This window comes from Acanthamoeba castellanii (genome assembly GCF_000313135.1).
Source record: "Acanthamoeba castellanii str. Neff unplaced genomic scaffold scf7180000084745, whole genome shotgun sequence".
Classification (NCBI taxonomy): Eukaryota; Discosea; order Longamoebia; family Acanthamoebidae; genus Acanthamoeba; species Acanthamoeba castellanii.
Genome location: NW_004457592.1, coordinates 427,042 through 451,599, shown reverse-complemented (window position 1 = coordinate 451,599; position 24,558 = coordinate 427,042). Strand labels below are relative to the sequence as shown.

Here is a 24,558-nt window from a genome sequence, read left to right as displayed (position 1 = left end):
TGGCGCACACCGTGCGGGCTGACCCGTGTACTGCTGCGCCGCGTAGGAGTGCACATTGACGCCCGCCACCGCGGCTTAGATCCCACCTTGAAATCGCTCCTGGGGTATTGGCGATTTGAGAGGGACACGGAGCGGACCATGGACCTGCTCAAGTTCTTCCTCGAGGTACTCCCTCCGTGTGTGCGTGTGCGTGTGCGTGTGTGTGTGTGCGTGTGCGTGTGCGTGTGCGTGTGCGTCGTGCGTGTGCGTGTGCGTGTGCGTGTGCGTGTGCGTGTGCGTGTGCGTGTGCGTGTGCGTGTGCGTGTGCGTGTGCGTGTGCGTGTGCGTGTGCGTGTGCGTGTGCGTGTGTTCGTTGCGCTCATAACGCATGCCACACCTGGGTCTCACCGCACGTGAGCGATGTAGAACGGGGCCGACCCCAACCAGCGAAACGACAGAGGAGAGACGGCGTGCTTTTGGGTCGGCAAACAAGGCCAGGCGCTCGAACTTCTGGTACCCAGCGCTCCGCGTGTTGGCAACCACCAACCCAACCACCCCAACCCAACCATCCCAACCCACACCAGGTGAAGCACGGGGCCGATGTCAACGTGACTAACGAGGAGGGGTGCACGCCGCTCACCAAGCTCCTCTACCAACTTCACGAGCTCAACTTCCGCTACCTCTCCACACAGACGACTTTTGACGAGCTCGCTGATATCGCTCGCCTGTTCGTCCGTCGTACGTGGTGGCCGTTCCGCCCGCCCTCTTGCACCGCACACGTCTCATTTCGTTGTGTGTGTGCCGTGTGTGCCGTGTGTGCCGTGTGTGTCGTGTGTGTCGTGTGCCATGCACTTGCCACAGTGGGCGCTGACCCGAAGCTGGGCGGCGATCCGTACCGGCGTATTCTTCACGAGGTGGTTTCCAGGCCCACCTTTGCACCGGAATGGCTCGCGCTGGTGGCCGAGCTTGGCGTGCCCATCGACACCGAGTCGCCCCTCCCGGACTCCGACCATGAAGAGGATGAGGCTCCGGAGCTCGAGGAGACCACGAGCTGATTGGCTTTTGAGTAATCGTGTGGAAACCCAACCCAACCTCGACACCAGGTGAAGCACGGGGCCGAGCTTGGCGTGCCCATCGACACCGAGTACGCCCCTCCCTACAGCCCCCTTTTGTACCTACAACTTGCCAAGACGCACTAAACATGTTTTGTGGAGACCAAACAGTTCAGAAATCAAAGGTCTTGTGCTTGCGCCAGGGAAAGTCGTCAGGTCGGTCATGGAGGAGGAGCATGGCGTAGAGCACGCGCTCGTGGCCGAACGGCACCGACGGGTCGAGGTAGGCACCCTCGATGGTCTGGCCCTCGGGCAGCGGGTGGGCGTCGTAGCCGCACAGCTGCAGGTTGGTCCCGGCCTCCACCATCTCCACCAGCTTCTGGAAGTCGGGCTCCTGCGACGCCAGGCGCTCGTAGAAGTTGCAGTAGAACTGGCGGCTCTCGACGTAGGTCAGGCGATGCTCGCTGCCGTAGCGCCGATCGATCCACAGAAAGTAGAGGGGAATGTTGCGGTTGCCGCCCCCGCTGGCCCTGTACTTGTGCCGGTGCGGCACCGGGTCCTCGTAGAACCGCAGCCGGTTGGCGACGTAGCGCGGCCCGGGGTTGCCCTCGGCGTCGATCTCCTCCTTGAAGACCTTGGTGCCCTGGTGGAAGTTCTCGATGTTGAGCGCGGGCGGCAGGTCGGGCTGGCCGTGGTCTACGGGCCCGAGGGACATGGGCGACAGCCGCGCGCAGCCGAAGCCGTCGGCCTTGTTCTGGTGCTTGAAGTTGGGGTAGACCCGCAGGTAGCCCTCGCGGTGCCGCGGGGCCTTGAGCATCCGCAGCCGCTCGAGCACGACGTCGCCGCGCCGGCCGGCCGCCTGGTTGCGCTGTCGGTGCTGCTCGACGGCGGCCCGGTCGGCCTCGTTCCGCTGCTGCTCGATTCTCTTCCGGTCCTTGGGGTCGCGCTTGGGCAGAGGGCGCCGGCCCAGTTTGTCCTTGGCGTGCACGCCGCACAGGAACCTCTCTTCAACCACCACTTCATCCCCCTCTTCCTCTTCCTCCTTGTTGTGGTTATCTGTTTTGGTAGAATTATTGTTCTTTTTTTCTTGGTTTTGTGTGTTTTTGTTTGTCTTCTTATTTTTCTTATTAGAATTCATTTTGATATTGTTTCGATGTTTGGCGGTGAGGAAGGAAGCGAGGCCGCCTGAGGGGATCTTGGGTTGTGCGAAGTAGGCGTTGTTCGTGCACGCCTTGCCGGAGCCTCGGCGCGCTTGACATTTCAACTCCCCATAGTACACCACCCCCTCTACAACTTCCTTCTCCTCCTCTGCTATTTCCTCCTCCTCTTCCTCTTCTTCCTCGTTTGCCTCTTCCATTCTCTCCATCTCCATTTCCCCTTCATCGTCGCTCTTCTCCATCTTTTTGTGGTTGTCGCTTGTGCGCTGGTTGAAGATCTTGTGTGGGAAAGCCAACGGTGGCTTTTCCCATTCCTCGAATTAATTCAGTCTACTTTTTTTCGCGCGCAGCGGCCCACGGGGCAAAGGGGGTTGCGCGTCCTTGCGGAGGTCGCAGCCAGCCACTGGCGCCGGTGATCAGGGCGGCGACGGCGGTGGCGACGGTGAACATGACGACTTGTCTCGGCTCGTCACTCCTGACCAGAACTGGCAACGCGAACACCGCCAAAGTAATTTCGTTACCATGCTGCGGAGTGGTCATTTTTCAAATTCCTGAGCGTGGAAGCCGAAATGATTGGGCGAGGCTGAAAATTTGGGGAATGTCATTAGCGCACGGGCGACTGGTCAGCTGAAATTGGAGAGCGCTGATCCGACGGCGGAACGGTGGACGAAGAGTACGTGGTTGGTGGTCTGGTGGACCGCGCGAACACACCATACAACACACGCCGTACGCTGCGGGCCGCGAGCGAGAGGAAGAGGAAGAAGGGGAAACGGAAGGTAAGGCGGCCCCGTTGCTCTCGAGAGCGCGTACGGGTATGTTTCGTCCCCCCCCCGTTTTCGATACGTCGTACGATTTATCGATTTTATTTATTAAAAAATAATGATCTTTGTCTATCCCCCCTCTCACAATTTGATTTGGTTCCTCCTGCCACTCCTTCTCATCGTTTTCGCTTTCGCTCTTTGCCCCCCCCCCGCCCAAAGATTCGATTTTCTCGCGATTGGCAACCGGTCCGGATTTATTTACGTTTTTAATAGATCAGGTTGTTCTGATTACCATAACCCGCACAAGTTCCGTTTCTACTTATTATTTGCACACCCTACACCCACGAGGCTAAAGTATAATTTTCTGCGCTCGTGTTCTGTTTCTTCGAGTTGTGCCTCGCCGCACCCTCGTGCCGTCATGCTCATGTTCCTTTTTTCTTTGGCTGCGTGCGTGCGGGCGTGCGTGATGTCGTGTCGTGTCGTGTCGTGTCGTGTCGTGTCGTGTCGTGTCGTGTCGTGTCGTGTCGTGTCGTGTCGTGTCGCGTGTGCCGTGTGTCGTGTGTCGTGTCGTGTCGCGTGTGTCGTGTCATCGAATTCGACAGGAGAATGAACAACCCGTATCTGGATGCGACCTTCCTGTACCAGTCGATGACAAAGAGCGCTACGTTCAAGACCTCAGAGACGCGCAAGGACAAGTCGCGCAGCCGGCTGCCGCGCGCCTTCATCAACCGCCTCCGCTCCAAGGATGGAAGCACGACGAGCAGCACCACCAGCGGCAGCAAGGCCGATTCGCCGTCGCTGTCGGAGCCCGAGCTGAAGATCAAATTCAAGATGGACGGCGACAAGTCGACGACGACGGCCTCGTCTCCACCGTCGTCGCCGCTTATCGACAGCAGGAGCAAGAGGGAGAAGAAGAAGGAAAACAACAGAAAGGAAAAGGAAAAGAAGGAAAACAACAAGAAGGAGAAGAAGAATGCGGCGGCGGCGGCGGCATCTGCGAAGAAGGGAGGAGGAGGCAAGGGCGCCGACAAGGCGATCGCCGAACTCGAGGCCAAGCTCAAGAAGCGAAAAAAGAAGGGGAAGAAAGCGAAGAAGAGCGAAAGCGAAAGTGAAAGCGACAGCGATACTGAGAGCGAAGACGGCAGTGACAGCGAAAGCGACGGCAGCGATAGCGACGACGACAGCCGAGGCTACGCGAAGGGGAAGCTGCGGATACGCAAGCAACGCTCGATCTCCATGAACTCGCTCCTGCAGGACTTCTTCATCAAGATGGACCAGCAGGCCCAGGAGCCCGCGCTCTCGCTCGTCGTCACGCCGCCCTCCTCCCGATCGCCCACTATCGGCGCCGCGTCGTCCGACTTCGACCGCCAGTACAGCCTGACCGAGTCCGGCAGCGGCGAGTCCAACGTGCTGCTGCTCACCCGCTCGCAGGCGGCCATGAAGCGCGCGCGCGACGGCGGCATGATGGGCGTGTCGCTGCTCGCCACCGACGAGATCGACACCGAGAGCGACGATCGGTCGTCGTCGCTCTCGACCAAGCACAGCAGCGGCAGCGGCAGCTTCCCGATCACGCCCACCCGACGAGGCCTCCACGGTGTGGCGATGGGCCGGAGCGACGACGGGGTGGTGCTCCCGGGCGGAGGCCACACGGCCGGCCGCGGATTGGCATCGTCGGCATCGGCGGCGGCGCCTGGCAAGGTTGTCGGGCTGGAGGCCGACGACGACAAGGTGATATCGCGGCGGCGCAAGAAAACGAAGACGAAGACAAAGAACGAAGGCGAGGAGGAGGAAGACGACGAGGCGGAGGGGTTCTATGTGGGCACGGGTGTCGACATGGAGGAAGAAGATGACGACGGCGAGGACTCGTTTGGGTGTTGGAGCGACGACGCGACCACCAGCGCCACAGCGAAGACGCGGACTGCGGCGAAGGCAGGGGTTGACGCGGCGACCGACCCAAGCACCAACAATCAAACCGATCGGGTGGTCGCCGACTCCTCGGGGACCGTGGAGGACCAGGAAGGGACCAACTTCTACGGTGGGTTCGTCGGTACGTCCACCGCACACGCACGCACGCGATCGCACACGCGCACACTTATGGACGAATTAAAACGCAGAGAGTGGGAGTGACTCGAGCTCGGACTCGGATTCGGACAGCGACGACGGCAGCATCGGCAGCAGCGACAGCGACAGCTCCGGTGATGATGAGCAGGCGACAAACTATGTGACATCGGGGCAACCGAACGGGTTCGAGGAGGTGCTCGCGACCTTCGCCAAACAGTACCTGCACATTCTCGAAGATGGCAAGCAGCTCGCCAAGGTTTCCTTCTCTTCCCTTCGTCGTCGTGCCTGTTGTGTGTCGTCGTGTGTCGTCGTGTGTCGTCGTGTGTCATGTGTCAGTTGTTAAGTTTTCGGGCGCAGTCGGACGAGCAGGAGGAGCTGAAGGAGGTGCTCCAGTTGCGCACGCTACAGCAGCTGCAGGAGCTCTCGCTCCAGCTCATCAAGTCGACGCAGCCCAAGCTCGTCGACCCGCACGCCACGCCGATGAAGGTCACCCGTTCGGCGCCGGTCGTCCTGGCCGCCTCCGCCTCCGCCTCCACCACCGCCAAGTCGCCCTCGCCCAAGGGCAAGCGCCGGAAGCCGCCCAACACCGGATACGGCAAGTGCATGGACTGGAACGGCACATTCCAGGACATTCTCTGGGTCAATGAGGGCGACGACCGCTCCCTCATCGACCGCTACCACGCGCTCAAGGACCTGGCCCACGACTTCAATCACGCCGCCCGCACCTACGCCACCATCATCATCGAAGGTTCTCGCCCCTCCTGCGGATAATGTTCGCTATGTTGATGTATAGTTCGCATCTATTGTTCGCTATGTTGATGCTTATATTAAACAATATACACAGAGGCCTTTTTGCCGGACCACCAGAAGACCATCCCGCCTATACACTCGCTCGGTCAGTCCTCCTAAACTCCCCAACCCGCCAATGATGATCTAGCTTGGTGTCATGGCGTTCTGACAGCCAATCGGCTCTTTGTGGCCATCCCACAGGCGGACGGGCCGGCGGCGAGAAGTATGTGCACGCGGGCATCCTGTTCAAGTTTGGTTCGTAGGATTCGATTGGCTGTGCGCTCGCTTTTTGCATGTTATAGGCTGACACTCTTCTATATTTCTTTTGGTCCCTCTTCTTGGCAGCCACCGACGCGAGGGGCATCTACAGTGGAGATGAATTTGCGATGTGCGTAACCCCCCTAACACGGGTTGCAATTAAAAGTGAACTGCAGCTCCACACGCGACTAACCTAGGTTCTCGATCATCACCAACATGCCATGGACTATATACAGGAAAGGTTTGTTGCTCAATTACTATCATCAATGTGGCCTGGTTTTTGCTGAGGCCCACAGAACTGATCTTCTCTTGTTGATTGCAGCTGCGGGTCACGAATTGAAGGGCTTGATCAACTTCTACAAGGTTCACCACTTTGGCATCTGCGTGCCGCTCATGACCATCATCGGTACGGCGCGGCTGTTGACTACATGCAATGCATGACACCTGGCACACGCACCAGCGAACTGATTCGATTCTTGCATTACTCCCAAGACTACCGAGGTTTCAGGCTCGTGGCGCAGGCTCTGCTGCCCATCGGCGATGACACCCTGGTCTACGGCTCCTCCGACGCCGGAGTCAACGTCCGCACCGACTCTCGGGAGGTAAGCCTCCCCTTCTTCGTTCTTTCTTCGTTCTTTGTTTCGTTTTCGTTTTCGTTTTATTTGTTATTGGTAACTGAACGCTCTCTCTCTGTAGATAGAAAAGGCGTTGGCGGCCGCGTGCTACGAATTGAATTTGGCCAAGCACGCGGTGTACCCCAAGCACGGCCCGCCCGTTGCCATGTACGGGCCGGGCGACATGGGTGCGTGTCCGCTCCCAACACATCTGCATTTACCCACACGTGCTCACATTTACTTATTGTTGATATTACCCTTATTCTTATTCTTATTGCTATTATTTCTTTTGGCTCCGCAGAGGGACACTTCGGGCTCGACGGTCGCTTCTATTTGATCGATTTCGCTCGAGTCTTTCCGCCGGAGACCCCCGAATCGGGGTACTCGCTCCCGAACTCTGGTGTAGACCACTCCACTCGACTCACTTCAACGCACGTCATCGTACAGGACCAAGGGCGCATTTTTGTACAGACTGCTCCGGCCCGAGTTGGTAGTGCGCAACGGGGTGGCGCTCTCTTCGGACTCGTTTTCGCGCTTCGGCGGACCCACCATGGACCTGCGCGAGCCGCACGACACCAACACCAAGAACGCCACCGACGTTCTTGTCGAAGGTACCACTCGTGTCGTGTTGTGTGTCGTGTGTCGTGTGTCGTGTCTTGTGGCGTGGGTCGCCAGTGGTAACGAGGGATGTGCAAGCAGAGCTGGTACCGCAGTTTGCCCAGTGGCTCGACAAGCAGTACAACCGCGCATTTCCGGACTACGTACATCGATCGTCGTCGTCGTTCGGCGAATTCCTCCTGCCGGGCAGCAGCTCCATCGCCTCGCCCAGCGGGGACGACACCATCGGCAGCCCGGAGTCGGCCGAGGACGGACTAGAGACCTCGGGTTCGCACTCTCACGCACATTCCTCTCTTGCATTCCATTCCATTCCACGCATTCCTTCACTTGGTTGCATTCCTCACTGTGGAATGTGGGCGCCTGCACAGGCTCGTTCTTCAGTGTCATGGATTCGGACAGGCTGCCGGGCCTGGGTGACATGGACGACTGGGCGTCGCCCATCATTCAGGAGCTGCACCGCATGGGCATCAACGTACGTCTTTCTGTCCACGCACACGCGCTCGCGCACACACGCACACGCACACACACACGCACACGCACACGCACACGCACACGCACACGCACACACACACAAGAGCTTCGTGACATGCGTGTGCGGTGATGCGTGTGCGCGTGTCTCGTGTTGTGTGTCGTGCAGGTGCGATATCTGGGCCTGGCTCGTAGCAGGTGCACGCATGAGGTGGCCAAGATGGTGCTGCTCTCAGAGATGGTGTGCCGTGTGGTGAAGAACCTGCTCCGCGAACGTCTGCGCGAGCGCATGCGCGCCCTGCGCACCATGGCCGAGGAGCCCTACAAGGAGGTACGTACCTAGCTGCTGTTGACATTCTTTTGTGCCTGGGAATGTAATATGGGGAATCACCAGGTGATCTTGGAGCTGTTCAACCTTTTGCTCGGTGATCCAACCGTTGCGGCCGAGCGCTGGTGGACGTACGACATCAAGACAGAGATTTCTAAGTACCCGCCCAGCCTACCACACACACACACACACACACACACACACACACACACACACACACACACACACACACACACGCACACACACAACACACGCGAATGCACGCACACGCACCACAGTGCACAGTCACTCATTTCTCTCTGCTTTCCTATTCCAAGGCGCTTCAAGCATGCGCTCACGGTTGAGGAGCTCGAACCCACTTACGACCTGCGACGTTCGGCGCTGGTCCCGTACCCCGCGCTCTTTGTCCGCCTGCAGCTCCAGACCGCCGTCCGGCTCACGCCAGAAGCCATCAACGACCTAAAGAGTGCGCATAGCCTGTGCTGTGTCTCGTGTGCCGTGTGTCGTGTGTCGTGTGCTGCGCGTCAGGTGTGTCGTGTGCTGAATGCTAATCTATGCGTTGTTTCGTGCGTGTGGGCAGATGGGGAGCTGACGTCGCTGGTGTCGGCCGACATTCGGGGCCAGGGCGTGAACGGTAAAGACATGAACATCGTCTCCACGGCCGAGGCCATCGCCCTGGCCATCCGGTGCCTCGACGGGGCCACGTCGGCGCGCGAGGCCGACCGTCTCCTGCGCCTGGCGATCCGCAAATTCGAGAAGGCCATCGGCCGCATGCCCGGCGACATGGAGCTCATCAACTACTACGCCAATTTCCTCTTCCGCAAGGTGCGCCTTCGTTTCAGTCGGCCGTCAACGTCCCACAAGTGTGGCGATTGACACCGCACACGCCGCACACGCCGCACACGACACACACACAACACGCGCATGCAGGTATCGACGTTTGTGCATCACGGCATGGGCGCGTCGGGGCCGTCGCCGGGCTCGCGCCGCACGACGCGCGGACGGCGTCGCAAGAGCCGGGTGGCCAGCGACGAGTTCGCGACATGGGCCGAGGACAAGTGGGACGGCGGCGGCGGCGACGGCGGACCCGACGACTTTGGCGACTTTGACGACGAGAACCACTACTGGGAGGAGCGCCGGGCGAGCAGCAACAGCTCCGCCGCCGCTGCCGCCGCGGGACCGACCCAACATGCCAGCAGCACGAACTCGAACGCCAACGCCAATGCGTTTGTGGGCCTCACGAGCGGACCCAACCCGCTGGACCTGAGCGGTCACAAGCTCAAGCTCCACCGCAGCGGCAGCAACAACATCAGCGGCACCGGCGGCGTCAACGAAGATGACGTGGCATCGCCCGCGACAGCCACAACGACTACGACCACCACCAACGTGAACGCGGCGGCGGCCAAGTGGGCCGAGAGCCTGCGGTGGCACATCACGCTGCTCTCGAAGATGCTCAAGCTCTTCAAGACCTGCGAGAACTTCGTGATGCTCAACATCCTGGCCGACCTCTGCAAGCAGTTCGCCACCAATCTTCAGCAGATGGACCGCGACCTCAAGCGCGCCTACGCCCGCAAGCTCCGCTGCTTCGCCGCGGCCAAGCAGAAGGCCCACCAGTCGCTGGCCACCAGCGCGCCCGCCGGGTTCGGCGGTGGCGGCGGCCAAAGCCAGTCGACAAGCAATCTCAGCAGCAGCGCCTCGCCGTCAAAACACCACCACCACGGCAGCGGGGTGGGCAAGTCGCAGCTGACGGGCAGTCTGCCGGGGCTGTCGCTGCCCCTCGCGGGCGGCCACGCGTCGCACGCGTCGGCGCTGGTCTACGAGCGCAGCCTGCGGCGCAACGAGGTCCTGGTCGAGCGCGAGCGCGACCGGCGGCGCGACCTGCTCCACTCCTACCAGCTCCAGGCGCTCTATCTGACCAACGAGTGCTACACCGCGATCACGGTCATCGAGTCGGCCCCGCTGCTCGATTTCGTGCAGTCGACCATGGGCGGCGGCGGCGGCGGCGGCCTGACCGCGCTGCGCCCGCAGAAGACCACGTCGGCGCCGTCGCTGCGACCCTCATCGATGCCGATGCCGCTGTCGCTCACCACCTCGGCCACCCTGCCCACCCTCACGGCCCGGCCCGCCTCGCACATGTCCGCAGCGTCGACAGCCGATCGTGTCTACGGTGCTGCCACGTCAGCAGCACAGATGATGACGTCAGCAGGCAGCTCGGACGAGTACCACATCATGAAGGAGAAGCGGTCGTCCATCGGCATGCACATCTACCCGCACCGGTCGGCCTCGTTCATCGGCAAGAAGATGATGCCCTTCGTCTACTTCCGCTGGGCCGAGCTGCTCTACCTGCGCGCCCACATTCTCGAGAAGAAGACGCGGCTCGAGAAGCAGATCCGCCTCAATGAAGTCGCCGAAGGGTAACACGCGACACAACACACCCAACGCACACACGACACGCGCACGCACGCACGACACGCACCGCACACGGCACACGGCGGGCTGATGTGTGCGTGCGCGATAGGTTGCGGAGCGAGGAGGACGAGGCCCGGTGGGAGAAGGAGAAGCGGGAGGAGGTCGAGTACCTGCGCTACTACTCGGGCAAGCGCTACCGCGACGCCTTCCAGCTCCTCGACAACACCGAGTCGCGCAACATCGTCCAGCGAAACGACGACGAGGTGCGTGTCGTACTCTCTCTCTCTCTCTGTGTGTGTGTGTGTGTGTGTGTGTGTGTGTGTGTGTGTGTGTGTGTGTGTGTGTGTGTGCGCGCGCGCGCGTTGGTACTCACCAGTGATCATGGCCGACAGCCCAAGTCGCTGGTCGAATCGAACGGCGCGCGGACGGCGAGCGGCGAGAAGAAGGACGCGCGGCGGTGGGTGATGTCGGCCTATCCGACCAACGCGGTCAAGGAGAACATTGCCCTGGCGTCAATCATGGAGCTCTACCGATGCAATCTCGAGAAGCACGGCCGCTGGGGCGCGCTGAGCGGCCGACGCAGCGAAGAGGACCCCGGCGCCAACAGCAAAGAGCGAAGAAGCGGGAGCGACGCAAAGAAAGAAGACGATAATGAAAGCGGCGGAGGCGGCGGGGAGCCGCAGGAAAAAAGAGCAAAGACGAAGAAAGAAAAGAAAGAAGCGAAGATGGAAAGTGGAGGAAGCGCCAAGAAAAAGAAGAAGCACGGCAAGAAGAGGGGCGAAGAGGCCGAGAAGAACGAAAAGAACGAAGCGGCGGAGGTGGTGGTCGAGTCAGACCGGGCTCGGCGGCGGCGCGAGCGGGAGGAGGCCGAGAAGGCGCTGCTCATGCAGGAGATGAAGAAGGCCAAGGACGTCGCCCGGAACAAGAACAAGATCCAGCGGCCCGACGACGACGACGACGACGACACGGGCGACGCGCGCAAGCTTCGCATTGTTGTCGACGAGGACGTGCTCAAGGACGAGCCCACCACCACCATCGCTGCGTCGGCCGAGGACACCACCACGAAAAAGAACGAAAAAAGCGGCGGCGGACGAAAAGCGAAAACGAAAGCGAAGGAGGGGGGCAGCCACGGCGGCGGCAAGTCATCGCCAGCCGAGGCCGCCAAGGCCAGTGGTGGTGACAAGGAGAAGGACGTCAACCGGCACTACGGGCGGGCGCGCCAGGCGCCCAAGAAGGCCCCCAGCATCTCGGCCCAGCTGCGCAGCCAGAAGCTCAAGACCTTCGACGACGACTGGCTCCCGGCCGAGTGCCTGAGCGACGACCTCTTCCTGAGCGTCGTCAAGAACTGCCCCGTGCAGGAGGTCATTCTCGGCGCCGACGCCGCGCGCCGCACGCACAAGGACTCGGTGATGACGATGCTCTCGACGTCGCGCGAAACCAACCTTTCGGGCGCGGCCGCGACCAAGGGCGGCAAGCGGCGCGGGGGCAGCCCCAGCTCGGAGAATCTGTACATCGAGCGCCGCGAGCGACGCAGCGTGCAGGTCCTGGGCGTCGACGACATCGACATCGGTCGACACTCTTCGAACCATCACATGTCGACACGTGACGGAGGCGGAGGCGTCGCGACGTCGTTTGCGTCGACACGGCGCGTGCTGACCTCGCCCTTTGCGTCGTCGTCGTCGGCCACCCTGCCGGCGCCGGGCTCCTTCGCCACGCGCTCGTTCTCGTCGTCGGCCTCGGCGCCGCGCGGCAGCGGCATCGGCGGCGGCGGCTCGGCCTCCGCCCCGCCGGCCATCTCCGTCGACGCCCTCCAGAAGGCCGCCGCCTCGGGCAGCTTCAACGAGCTCACCCACCTCACCCTCAAACGCTACGAGGTGCGTGTGCGTGTGCGTGTGCGTGTGCGGTTGTGCGTGTGCGTGTGCGTGTGCGTATGCGTGTGCGGTTGTGCGTGTGCGTGTGTCGTGCGACTCACGTTCGTTTGGTGTGGTGCAGGAGATTACGGACGCGCAGCTGGAGTCGATTCTGCGCATCCAGTATACGACGCTGACGTCGCTCCGGCTCGAGAGCTGCCCGCAGCTGTCGGACAAGACCCTGCAGCACCTGGCCTCGTCCCTGTTCGGCCCGCAGCTGCGCCACCTCTCCTTCAAGAACTGCCCGCGCATCACCAACCGCGGCGTGCTCGACCTGGTCAAGACCACCACCAGCCTCGTCTCGCTCTGCCTCGACGGCTGCGAAAAGATCTCCAACAAGCCCATCATCTACCTCGCCAAAGGTGCGTGTCGTGTCGTGTCGTGTCGTGTCGTGTCGTGTCGTGTCGTGTCGTGTCGTGTTGTGTGTGCGGCGTGGTAACAAAATGATGTGTGTGTGCGGCGGGTGCAGGTTGTCCGAGCCTGCGGCACTTGTCGCTGATGGGGTGCAAGAAGATATCGGACAAGTCCATTACTGAAATCGCCAACCACACCACCAACCTCGCCTCGCTCCGCGTCTCCTCCGAACGCGTCACCGGTACACTCTCGCGTTGTTCCTCCATTCCCGCCGCCGGGAAACTCGATTAATGTTGTGTTTTTGTGTGTGTGTCGTGTCGTGTCGTGCGTGTGTTGCATGCAGACGCTTCGCTGGTTCTGATGGGCAAGAAGCTGCCACAGCTGTACTCTCTCACGATGGCCAACTGCAACATCACCAACGAGGTGCGCGAACGTGATCAACGCATGCCAAACATTCCAAGCCCGCACTCACAGTTCATTATTTTTAACAGGGGCTGCAAGCTGTGTGCTGGGGCGTGGCAGCGTCGCAGCTGACGCACCTGTGCTTCGTCGAGTGTGACAAGATCGGGGGCAAGGAGCAGCTCCTCTTCAACGTGGTGCATCGGTGCCCCAACCTGCTCTACCTCCACGTCAAGAAGCCCTCTCCGCCCGTCGGGAAGAAATGATGATCTTCGCCTCCCCCCCAACGAAGAACGAAGAACGAACGAAGTTAGCGAAGGAAGGGCCAACGCATAGGCGCTCAACTCTCCCTTTGAACCCACTCACCCAGCTCACGAGAGTACCCTACCTGTACCAAAAACAATCAAGTCCACAACTATTAGCTCTGGTGTGTAACGAAAGTCTGGTGAAAGGGCCAATGGAGGCATGGGTTCAGATGCCATGAGCGTTCTGGACGGAAGGACCTACCTCACATCACAGGAGAAGGAAAGAGCTCATGCAACTGACACTGTTTCTTTTTTCCAACACAGAATCAGCAACAGTCACCCTTTCAAGAAAAGCCCAGGTCAACCAGGGGAAGACTTGCAAGATTTGGTGGCATAAACACCCACAACCCAAGCCAACCACTTACTTCAGTGGTGCATCAATGCCACCCACAACCCAAGCCAACCACTGACTTCAGTGGTGCATCAATGCCTCCCACAACCCAAGCCAGCAAGGTTACCCTCCTCTGTTGTTGATTGCCCGACGGGCATGGGTTGCCTCAGGTCAAGGCCAGGGGTTATCTTCACAAGGCCATCACAGTGTCAAAAATGGAAGACCGAGGCCCACCACGACTGACTCAAATTCCAGCCATTTCTTTCCTCGGCCGCTCAGCAGTGGTCTGGGCCGGGTGGTGGTGCAAGCTGAAGGCCCAGATGAGCGAGCAGAGATCGGAAGAGGCGCTGTCGTTGGGGCTCGCCGTGTTCCAGGGCGGGGAAGAGCCGCGCCAGGTGCGGGTCGTCCGCGTGCGCGGCCCGGAGCAGGCGGGCGTCGTGCTCGGGGTGTACCCCGCACAGCACCGCCTTGCCCCGGCCCACAGCGCAGCTCACAATCGCCACCGGCCTTGCCACGTCAGCACCATCACCACCACCATCGTCTTCTTCATCATCGAGCGAAAGGCCATTGTAGTGGGCCAGGGCGACGCAGGCCGGGTCGGCACCGCCGCCGCCGACGAAGCAACAGCCGCCGTTGTAGTAGACGGGCACGGCGGCGAGGGCCGGGTCGAGCTGGGTGGCGTCGAGGCGAGCCGCGCGCGAGCCGCGCTCGGTGGCGTAGTCGAACTGGCCCGGCGGCACCAGCGGCCCACGCGCCGTGCCCGCGTAGAAGGCGAGCTCGCGGGTCTCGCACACTTCGAGCCCAGCCGCCGCACCTTTCTCGAACTCGACGCGGGCGCAGCCGTAGTAGCCGCCCGCGCAGAGGCCCAGGTAGCGGCCCCCGGCCTCGACCCAGGCGCGGATGCGAGCGTTGCCGGCCCCGCGTAGGGCGTGGTCGTAGGGCCGATCGGCGCCGCCGGGCATGACCAGTAGGCAGGCCTCGCTCGTCCATGACAATGTTGCCTCATCATCTTCTTTTTGTAGCTTGATGCGGTTGCTGTCGATGCGCCTGACTTCGTGTCGGTCGAGGTCGAGGTGCTGTCGCAGACTGTGCAGCGTGTGCTCGAGCGACCGGGGACCCACCCCCTCGTCGTCGTACACAAACACCACCCTCTTGCCCTCGCCACGTCGTGGCTCGACACTCACCTCTTCTTCGGCTGTCGTGGCGCTCATCTTGGGCGAGAAATCGAAAAGAAAACAAAGAGAAAGGCAAAAGAAAGAAAGGAAAATGAGTTTTCTTTTTATTTCTCTGGGTGAAGCGAAGTGCGAGCCTCAGGAGTACTCGGCCTTGACGTTGTTGGGGTGCTTCTCGCCGGTCTTGCCCTCGACGAAGGCGTCGACGTTCTTGACGGTGGTCTGGGCGATGTTGTCCAGCGCGTCGATGGTGAAGAAGGCCTGGTGGCCCGTCACCACCACATTGGGGAACGTGAACAACCGCGCCAGCACCGAATCCGAAATGATCTGCATATTCATCGGCGCCGCACACAATGTCAGTCCGTGTGCGGTGGTGTGTGCGGTGGTGTGTGCGGTGGTGTGTGCGGTGATACCTCGGCAGAGTGGTCTTCGAAGAAGTAGGCCTCCTCCTCTTCGTAGACGTCGAGGCCGGCGTAGCCGATCTGGCCGGTCTTGAGGCCGTTGATGAGGGCCGACGTCTCAATGAGGCCGCCGCGCGACGTGTTGATCAGCATGACGCCGCGCTTCATCTTGGCGATGGACTTGTCGTTGATCATGTGCCGCGTCGATTCCAGGAGCGGCAGGTGGAGCGAGATGATGTCCGACTGGGCCAGCAGCTCGTCCAGCTCGACGTACTTGGTGTTCTTCTTCTGCTTGACGGCCTCGTTCTGGTAGACGTCGTAGCACAGCACCGTGCACCCGAACCCGATGAGAATGTCGATCAGGCACCTGCGCACGTCCACAGCCTCGCTCGCGTCAGCGACATGGCACACAACGCACGGCACACGACCGCACGCGACACGACACACATGACACACAACGCACGGCACACGACACACACGACGAGAGCGTACACTCCGATCTTGCCGGTGCCGACGATACCGACGGTCTTGCCGTGAATGTCAAAGCCAAGCAGGCCCTGCAGGGCAAAGTTGCCCTCCCTCGTGCGGTTGTAGGCCCTGGACGAATAATAAGCATAATTAGAATTGTTAATTATTTGTAAATACGTAAATAGATGATAACAACAATACATAATAAATTGCAAATAATAAATAAATAAATATCATGCGTACTTGTGCAGCTTGCGGTTGAGGGTGAGAATGAGTCCCATGGCGTGTTCGGCCACAGCGTAGGGCGAATAGGCCGGCACACGCACCACCTGGATGCCGTGCACTAAACACACACACACACAACACACACAACACACAACACACAACACACGACCGCGCCAGAAAACGAAATGAGTTTGCGTGCGTGCGTGCGATGAGGTGGAAAGAGGAGGTTGCGTACCCTGGCAGGCCTTGAGGTCGACGTTGTTGTAGCCGGCGCAACGCAGCGCGATCAGCTTGACCTTCATGTCGGCGAGCTCCTCGACCACCTTGGCATCGGCGCGGTCGTTCACGAAGATGCAGACGGCGTCCGAGCCGGCCGCCTCGCGGACCGTGCGCTCGCTCAACCGCTCGGGGCAAAAGTTGAACTCGTACTTGCCCTGCACACAGCGCCAACGCAAACGTTGAGTGTGTGTGTCGTGTGTGTGTGTCGTGTGTGTGTCGTGTGTGTGGTGTACGTGTGTTACCTCAGAACCATCTTTGTTGGCCTGCTCGAAGGGTCCCTTCTCATAGGGCTTGAAGTCGAAGAAGGTGATCGTGAACTTGGTGTGGGCCTGCTTCTTGCGGATGAGCTTGCTGTTCTCGCGCAGCTGCTTGGAGAAGACCACCAGGAGCTTGGCCGCGAGAGCAGAGTCGCTGACGCCCAACAGGTCGTGGAACTCCTTCGCCCCGAGCGTCCACACCACAGTATCCTCTTCGCACTGTGTGTGTTGGTTGTGCGCGCGTGAGTGTGTGTCGTGTGTGTCGTGTGTGTCGTGTGTGTCGTGTGTGTCGTGTGTGTGTCGTGTGTCGCGTGTGCGATGGCGGGGAGTCGCACCACAAGGGTGGCGAAGCAGGGGTCCTGGGTGAAGAGGTGCAGCATGCCCGAGACGTCGTCCTGGCCGAGCTCGTCCACCGGAATTCCGCCCTTGACCCGCTTGACCTTGCCGCTCTCGATCAAAAACATCGCTACACAATGGAGATACAAATTTAAAATCAAATGGACAAAATCAAGTAGTGGCTCGTAGCAGCGTTGTCAAAATTCACAAAATATGCTGAAAATGGCCCTGTCGAAAGCTTGAGTGCAGATTAGGGCCTGGCAGGACGAGTGAGGTACGTACCGGGCTGGGGCTCGCCCTCCTTGGCCAGCACGTCGCCCTTGGCGTGCTTGCTACGCTTGAAGTGCTTGGCCACGGTCTTCAGGAGCTCCTCGTTGTCGATCTCGGCAAAGAGCGGCAGGCTCTTCAAAAACTCGGTCGCATGCTCCGTCTCCTGTGCCATCTTCCTCTTGTCTCTTCCTCTTCCTTGTCCAGTTGGTTATTGTTGTGTGGTGCGCACACGAGTGCGCGTTCGTTTTGCTGTCGACAAATATACAGAAATTCGCTCAGAAATGCAGCAAAAATCAATCAAAAGGCTTTTTCTTAAGCAACCAAAAAGAAAACGAAGGAAACTAAAAAGAAATAATCTTTTAGCTGCGCGACTTGACCCACTCGACTAGGTCGGCGAAGAGAAGCTGGCGCGAGGGCTCCTGCAGGAGGGCATGCTTCCAGTTATCGAAGTACTTGGCCTGCTTGTCCCTGTGTACGCATGTCAGAACCGCACACGCACACGCACACGCCACACACAACACGCAACACGACACACGACACGCCAATTGATGATGGTGGCCGTACTTGCTGTTCTTGGCGTTCTGGATGAGGTACTCGCCGCCGGCCATGTTGGTGGCGATGTCGTCGGTGCCGTAGATGACGAAGAAGGGGTAGGTCGTCTTGGTGGCGGCCTCGCTCTTGATCTTGTCCATGGCCCCCAGCATCTGCGCGCCCCATCGCGCCGTCACGTAGCCCTTGTAGGCCAACGGGTCCGCCATGAACGCGCGATCTGCCCATAATAACCATAGATAATGTGTGCAGTGGTGCGTGTGTCATGTGTCGTGTGCGGTGATGCGGTGTCGCGTGTGCGGTGGTGCGTGTGTCGTGTCAGCATTCAATTCCTGAAGGATGACAGATCTGAGGGAAGTGAGGCGAACGCACAGCGGTCCTTGTCGGCGACAATGTTGTCGTCATCGAGCGCGCCCACCTTGAGCTTGGGTACGTAGTGCGAGAAGAACCTGCAAGAGCGAAAATGTGGCATAATTAATTAATTAATTAAATAAATAAATAATAATATTGGTCGCAAGGAAAGGAAAGGCACGCACCTGGCGGCCTCGATCTGCCAGGGCGCGGCCGAGCGCGGGTCGGGAATGATGCCCGGCGCCAGCAGGATGACGCCGTTGAAGAAGGACGACCGCTCGTTGGCCACCAGCGTCGCGATCGTGCCTCCCATCGACGTTCTACACAACACACGCACACACGCACACGCACACGCACACGCACACGCACACGCACACGCACACGCACACGCACACGCACACGCACAAACGACACACATCGGCACGGGTTAGAATGGAAGGCGCTCTGGCGCGCAGGTGCAGGAGAGGCGCTCGCGGTACCCGGAGAGGAAGCGCGGGAGGGCCTTGAGGTGCGGGTGCTGCTGGAGGATGGTGTCCAGGAACTGGGTGTAGTCGGCGATGTAGTCGTCGAATTCTTCGATGTACACGCGCTCGCCCTCGCTCTGTCCGTGGCCTGGCCTCGATCCAAACGACAACGACACCAACCAACATATTTATAGTTATTATATATGAGAAAAAACTTTATCAAATATATTCCAGCGCACACCAATGGTGAGTTGGGACGTGGCGAGAGGAGCACGCACCTTGGTGGTCGAGGCAGAAGAAGGCGAACGAGTTGTTGGTCCATAGCTGCGCGAACTCGTGGTACCGGCCGCAGTGGTCCCCAAACCCGTGCGAGTAGAACATCACTCCCCTGTGTATTATTTATTTTTATTTGATTAATCATAATTATTGTTAATCAATTATTACTTATTATTTGGTTTTATCTGATTAATAGTATCAATTATCAATTATCAATTATTTGGTTAATCTGCGAAAAAATAGGGAAGGAGATGGTTCCCAGAGAGGGTGGTGGTTCTGTACTTGAGGGAAGCAGAGGAGGCGGGAGGCAGCCAGGCGTAGTGGTGCAGCCAGAGGCCCTGGGCGTTGCGGATGTGCTGGGGCGATGGCTGGTGGTCGTGTCGCGGTACGGCGTGCCTGTCGTGCAGCAGCGGCTCGACGCTCCACGCGGCCCACGCGGCCAAGGCCACCACGACAACCGCCCGCACGACCAACGCGCCATACGCTGCCGCGGCCGACAAGTTCGTGCTTGAGGTCGAGGTCGAGGTCGAGGTCGCTGCGTTGCTCTTCTTCTTGCTCGTCATCGCTGCTTTGTTTTAAAAAAATGTAAAAAATAAAAAACCATCAAAGGGCGGGAGCTGTCGAAATTTCGCCTACTCAACCACAGGAAGGTTGTCTACATTCTTTTGGTCCCGAGGGGCTGAGCGGTTCCCAACAACACAACAAACACCCAAATCCTTGTACATCTCTGTTTGATATCAACTTCTTGGTAAACATTGGTGTTGGAGTACACCGAAAAAGAAAACAAAAAGTTGGTGGTGGCGTCATGGGTTAGTTTGGCACTGGGTGATGTGGGCGGCCTCGCCACAGGGCTCAGGACCCTCTTGGGTCCTGTCCCCTTCACGCAGGAGGCCCACCACACAACACCCCACAGTCACAGATGATCATTCAGTTTTGAGGTATCGAAGTAACCCATTGACAAATGCACCAAGCTCACACACCCAACACAGTAAGCCCAGGCCTACCACACCTGCGCGCTCCTCTATTGTGGGACCATCGGCTCTGCATTCGTTCTTTATTCTGTTTTCGTTCTTTCTTTTTCTCTGGTTCAGCCAAATGGCCATAGAGGTCCCACAATGGACGAAGAAGGTCAAGGGTTGAAGTAGCGAGGTGGCTGTCCAGGGAAAGGCATTACCAACCGTAGAATTGTATCTCCGGTTCATAGTCTACATCACTTAAAGTGGTGGCCTGCTCGTCCCTCTATTCCGAGGGGCTGAGCGGTTCCCAACAACACAACAACAAAATCATGTCCCCAGCATCACCAAACACATCAAGCACATGTCTTCATCATTTTCTTCATCAACAAACAATGTTATGGTGGTGACGTGAACATATTACGTTGGGTGGAGCGCTGTGTGCAAAGAAATGTTGTTGTATTGTTTGTTTGGTTTATCACTCACTTGGGCTTTTCATCGGTGATGGTCTGGGAGAGGTGGACGAGGAGGTCCGAGCAGCAGTTGAAGAAGCCGAAGGTGTCGCCGCCCAGCTTCTTGAAGTCGAGCAGGTACCGGCCCGACGTGAGCTTGAACAGCTGAATCGACAGCTTGACCCGCTTGCTGCTCGCAGCCGCGGCTTCGGTGGTGGTGGCACCGCTCGCGCTGAGGCTGCCGCGCCGCTCGACGTTCGTCGTCGCCGATCGGCCTCGTCGCACCGGCGTGGTCGTCGTCGATGATGAAGACGAAGAAGACGACACGACGCCGTCCTCGCTTCGTCGTCGCGCTGTCGACTCTCGCTCGCCCTCCTCTTCATCGGCAGCCGCCGCGTCGCTCGTGTCGCTCTTCCGCATCGTCGACGTCGTCTTGTCGCGCGACCCCATCATGGCCATCATCGCCGCCATGATCGACCCCCGCTCCGACTCGCCGCTCGCCCGCCGCTCTCGCCCACTTCCGCCGCCGCCGCCGCTGCCGCTGCCGTCCAGGGCGATGATCTCTCGCCCCGGGCTGCTGCCGCGCCGGTTCGGTGGGCTGATGGACCGCTCGCGACTGCTGGCCGACCGCTCGCGTCGTCGGCCCTTGTTGCCGGGCGGGGTCGGCGTCGAGTCGCCGACGCCGCCGCCACCAGGGGCGACGTCGCCGCGTGGGCTGGTGAAGGCGCTGCTGATGCGGTGGTGGGTGAGATCCTCCCCGCTCGACGACGAGAAGATGCCGCGCTCGCGGTCGCTCTCGGCCTCCTCGCTCGCATCGTCAAAGTTGCCCACCTGGCGACATCGCACCTGATACGTGCTGACCTGCTTCCATTCCTGCTCGTCGTGTGTGCGATATGTGCGTGTGTGCGGTGTGTGTGTGCGGCGTGTGCGGTCAGAATTGAGCCAGAGAAGAGCGACGAGCAGGAGGTGGAGGAGAAGCGTACGAAGCCGGTGGCTTTGAGGGCAAAGAGGACGTGGCGCATGATCTCCCGCGGGTGCTTGGACGAGACGATGCCCAGGTACCACTTCTTGGCCTCCTTGCGGCTGCTCTCGAGCAGCTTGGCCTTCTCGCCGTTGACGGCCGGCGCCAGCGGCGGCGAGGTCAGGCCCATGGGCGAGGCACCCACCGCGGCCGCACTCGCAAACGGCGACGGCAATGGCGGAGGAGAGAAGAGCGCCGCGCCGTACGGCGTTGGCCGCATGAACACATCCAAGTCCTCCTGTAGTCGTGTCGTGTCGTTGGTCGTGTCGTTGGTCGTGTCGTGTCGTGTCGTGTGTGCGTTAGACATGTCAATAAAATGTGGCAGTGGGTGTGTCATTGCGTACCGTCTCATAGTCGCCGGGAGCAAACGCTGTTGAAGAAGAAAAAAAGAGAAGAGAGAAGAAGAAAAGAAGAAGAAATGAGTAACGAGGAGCTGGAAATGAAGCAATAATGGGGTGACGATGATGGTGATGATGGTGGCGCCACCTTTGTACTCATACATGCGGCGGGCATCGTGAATGAGGTGGTAGGCCACCATGATGTCGTTTCCCTGTGCCGACGACCCGGCGTCCTCTTCCAACGACGCCTCCAGCAGCAGCGGAATGGCCGCCTCTCTCGTCATCTCGAATTTCTGTACACGCGACACGCGCCACACCACCACACACGACACACGACCCACCACGACACACGACACACGACACACGACACACGACATCAAAGCATGTTCAATGGAGCGATGATCGGATATTGGGGGGGGGGTTACGGTGAGAATCTCCTGGAGGACGTCCTCCTCGATGTCCTCCTCTCGCGCCAGCGTGATCTTGACGGGGGTGTACTTGAGGTACTCGGGCAGGTTCACCTGATACCACGGATGCGCTCTGCACACGCGACACACACACGCGACACACGCGACACACACACACACACAACACACACAGGATGAGCACCGCGAAGGAAGGGGAATGGAATGGAGTGTGTCAGCGGTACTTGATGTCTTCTATCGTGGCGCGTGCCAGGGCGTCAACGTTGAGCATCGACATGATCAAGCTGCGGCAGCCTGCCCCCACCATATGAAAACAGACATGAGGTTCCACCGAGACCCGTGTCGTGCGTGTGCGTGTGTCATGTGTGCGTGTGCGGTCGTGCGTGTGCGGTCGTGCGTGTGCGGTCGTGCGTGTGCGTAGACTATGGAGGTACGTACCGGGGGTCACGTGGGAGGGAATGGTGTAGGCGCCCAGGCGGATCTTCTTGAAGAGGTTCGGGATGTGTTCGTCGTCGAAGGGCAGTCGCGCGCACACGAGCGCGTAGAGGATCACCCCACAGCTCCACACATCGACCTCCGGCCCGGCATACATCCTTGTTGGTGTTCGGTCAGCGTTAGTCGCACATCGCGTGTGCGGTGGCGTGAGTGCGTGTGCGGTTGTTCGGTGGTGTGTGCGTGTGCGGTGGCGCGTGTGCGTGTGCGTGTGTGCAGCGCACGAGTTACGTGGGGGGGGGGACGTGTGCGTACTGGCCGGAGATGACTTCGGGCGCGGCGTAATTGGGCGACCCGCAGCTCGTCGTCAAAAAGTCGCCGTCTTGCATGAAATTGGACAATCCTAGCAGCAGAGCAACGAGTCATCAAGAAGAAGGCCAAACATGTTCAAAAGAAGAAGAAGAAGAAGAAGAAGAGGAGGAAAAGAAGTTAGTTCAACGAACTATAGAACGAACCCTCCAAAGTAGAAAGAATGTAAGATTGCGCATCAAACGCACCGAAATCGGCGATCTTGACGTTTTGATGCGAGTCGTCGAGCAGAAGGTTCTCCGGCTTCAGGTCCTGTCAGAATGGGAAAATGGGCGTAAATTATTATTATTATTATTATAAAACATGAGGAGACGCGTGGAAAAGCCGCAAACGATCGTTTCCTAAAGTGTGTGTTGTGTGTGTTGTGTGTGTTGTGTGTGTTGTGTGTGTTGTGCGTGTGTGTGTTCGCCTGCGTACCCTATGTACAATCCTGTGCCGGTGGCAGTAGTCCACGCCTGATATGATCTGCTGGAAGAAGCGCCGCGCGTCGTCTTCCGACAGCTGGAAAAAAAAGATAAGGAATGTTAAATGAGCAATTATCGAGAAATATATAAATAAATATGAATATGAATGTAAATATAATATATAAATAAATAAAGTGGAGGGTATGGTGAACGATGGTGGTGGTCATGTGAACCTTGCCGTGAGACACGATGTAGTCGAACAGCTCGCCGCCCGACACGTACTCCATGATCATGAAGATGTCTGACGCCGTCTCGATCACCTCGTACCTATCGTGTGCGTCGTTTAACACGTAGTACCAGCACGTGGTGAATATAATATATATATATATATATAGATATATCACATTCTAAGATATATGTATATAGAGACAGAATAAATAAAAAGAACGGGTGGTGGTACAGCTTGATGATGTGCGAGTGTCGGAGGAATTTGAGCATTTGGATCTCGCGCTGGATCTTCTCGTCCATGCGCGGGAGGGCCTTGATCTTCGACCGGTTCAGTATCTTGATCGCCACCTTGTGCCCCGTCACCTCGTGCTCCGCCACTGCATCGCCACCCACCCCAAACAAACAACGTCGTAGCACACAACCGCACACACGACACACGACACACGACACACGGCACGACACAAACCAGCGTGAGGGGTGAGTAGGGAGGAGAAGAGAGAAACGGAAGGGGGACAAAGGTGGTGGTTGGTGGTGGTGTGAGACCTTTGACCTTGCCGAAGGAGCCCACGCCCAGCGTCTTGCCCAGGCGGTACATGCCAATGCGCAGCACGCTGCGTTCGTTCGACATCTGCCACGACGAGTAGCAGTCGTCAGCAATCAGATATTTTTTCTCCTCGATGATGAGAGCGTGGCACTGGTTTCTTTTGATGATGATGATGAATTGAGAGAATTATAAATGAATGAAAATAGCTTGCATATTGCAGAACAGAACGGTGTGTACAGAATAGTAATAGTAATCGTAGTTTTTAAAGGGGGGCATGTTGAAAGATTTTTGTGAAAACGTAGCACGTACAGATTTGTCCTTGGCATTCACACCGGTTCGCATCATCTCTGGCGAGATCTCGGTTCAAACGGCCCCTCAAATGAAACCTGGCTCGCGAATCGTTGTCAACTGAGTTGATCTGCGCCACGCCGCTCCTTGTCTGTAACAAAACAGATAAATAAAAATAACATTCATTTATCTGTTTTAATTCGTCCTTTCCGTCGGAATCTCCGTGTTGGTTCCAGGTGCCTAGTGAATGAAATTTCGCCATA

General features: G+C 58.8%; 6 protein-coding genes and 1 pseudogene across 6 annotated transcripts; 2 read left to right on the top strand and 5 right to left on the bottom strand.

Moving 5' to 3' along the window:
* Positions 1–1,034, top strand: part of ACA1_183550 — a 3,727-nt pseudogene extending 2,693 nt beyond the window's left edge.
* A 169-nt stretch (positions 1,035–1,203) lies between these two features.
* ACA1_183540 (uncharacterized protein) lies at positions 1,204–2,430 on the bottom strand (the record flags this gene model as incomplete). The annotated part of the gene is made up of 1 exon (XM_004345913.1): positions 1,204–2,430. One exon carries the CDS (start codon positions 2,428–2,430, stop codon positions 1,204–1,206), a length of 1,227 nt encoding a protein of 408 aa, XP_004345963.1.
* A 937-nt stretch (positions 2,431–3,367) lies between these two features.
* On the top strand, positions 3,368–13,423 carry ACA1_183530 (leucine rich repeat domain containing protein; the record flags this gene model as incomplete). The annotated part of the gene is made up of 23 exons (XM_004345912.1): positions 3,368–3,375; positions 3,552–4,996; positions 5,064–5,266; positions 5,368–5,758; positions 6,001–6,054; positions 6,380–6,463; positions 6,550–6,659; positions 6,754–6,859; positions 6,973–7,051; positions 7,119–7,282; positions 7,347–7,556; positions 7,658–7,761; positions 7,927–8,088; positions 8,152–8,243; positions 8,403–8,551; positions 8,666–8,910; positions 9,016–10,499; positions 10,604–10,757; positions 10,887–12,368; positions 12,487–12,766; positions 12,874–12,999; positions 13,102–13,181; positions 13,250–13,423. The coding sequence occupies 23 exons, from the start codon at positions 3,368–3,370 to the stop codon at positions 13,421–13,423; spliced, it is 7,386 nt and encodes a 2,461-aa protein (XP_004345962.1).
* A 645-nt stretch (positions 13,424–14,068) lies between these two features.
* On the bottom strand, positions 14,069–15,004 carry ACA1_183520 (biotin holocarboxylase synthetase/biotinprotein ligase; the record flags this gene model as incomplete). The annotated part of the gene is made up of 1 exon (XM_004345911.1): positions 14,069–15,004. The coding sequence occupies one exon, from the start codon at positions 15,002–15,004 to the stop codon at positions 14,069–14,071; it is 936 nt and encodes a 311-aa protein (XP_004345961.1).
* Positions 15,005–15,103: 99 nt separating this feature from the next.
* On the bottom strand, positions 15,104–17,373 carry ACA1_183510 (erythronate4-phosphate dehydrogenase domain containing protein; the record flags this gene model as incomplete). Its single annotated transcript, XM_004345910.1, has 8 exons — positions 15,104–15,292; positions 15,379–15,733; positions 15,859–15,963; positions 16,078–16,177; positions 16,295–16,493; positions 16,581–16,814; positions 16,931–17,061; positions 17,214–17,373. The coding sequence occupies 8 exons, from the start codon at positions 17,371–17,373 to the stop codon at positions 15,104–15,106; spliced, it is 1,473 nt and encodes a 490-aa protein (XP_004345960.1).
* Positions 17,374–17,560: 187 nt separating this feature from the next.
* On the bottom strand, positions 17,561–19,404 carry ACA1_183500 (hydrolase, alpha/beta fold domain containing protein; the record flags this gene model as incomplete). The annotated part of the gene is made up of 7 exons (XM_004345909.1): positions 17,561–17,669; positions 17,766–17,970; positions 18,123–18,199; positions 18,287–18,421; positions 18,581–18,713; positions 18,844–18,953; positions 19,124–19,404. The coding sequence occupies 7 exons, from the start codon at positions 19,402–19,404 to the stop codon at positions 17,561–17,563; spliced, it is 1,050 nt and encodes a 349-aa protein (XP_004345959.1).
* Positions 19,405–20,276: 872 nt separating this feature from the next.
* ACA1_183490 (protein kinase domain containing protein) lies at positions 20,277–24,352 on the bottom strand (the record flags this gene model as incomplete). The annotated part of the gene is made up of 14 exons (XM_004345908.1): positions 20,277–21,119; positions 21,230–21,505; positions 21,612–21,637; positions 21,754–21,898; positions 22,031–22,145; positions 22,255–22,324; positions 22,469–22,590; positions 22,778–22,865; positions 23,020–23,083; positions 23,249–23,332; positions 23,469–23,562; positions 23,696–23,840; positions 24,007–24,091; positions 24,317–24,352. The coding sequence occupies 14 exons, from the start codon at positions 24,350–24,352 to the stop codon at positions 20,277–20,279; spliced, it is 2,193 nt and encodes a 730-aa protein (XP_004345958.1).
* Positions 24,353–24,558: the final 206 nt, after the last annotated feature.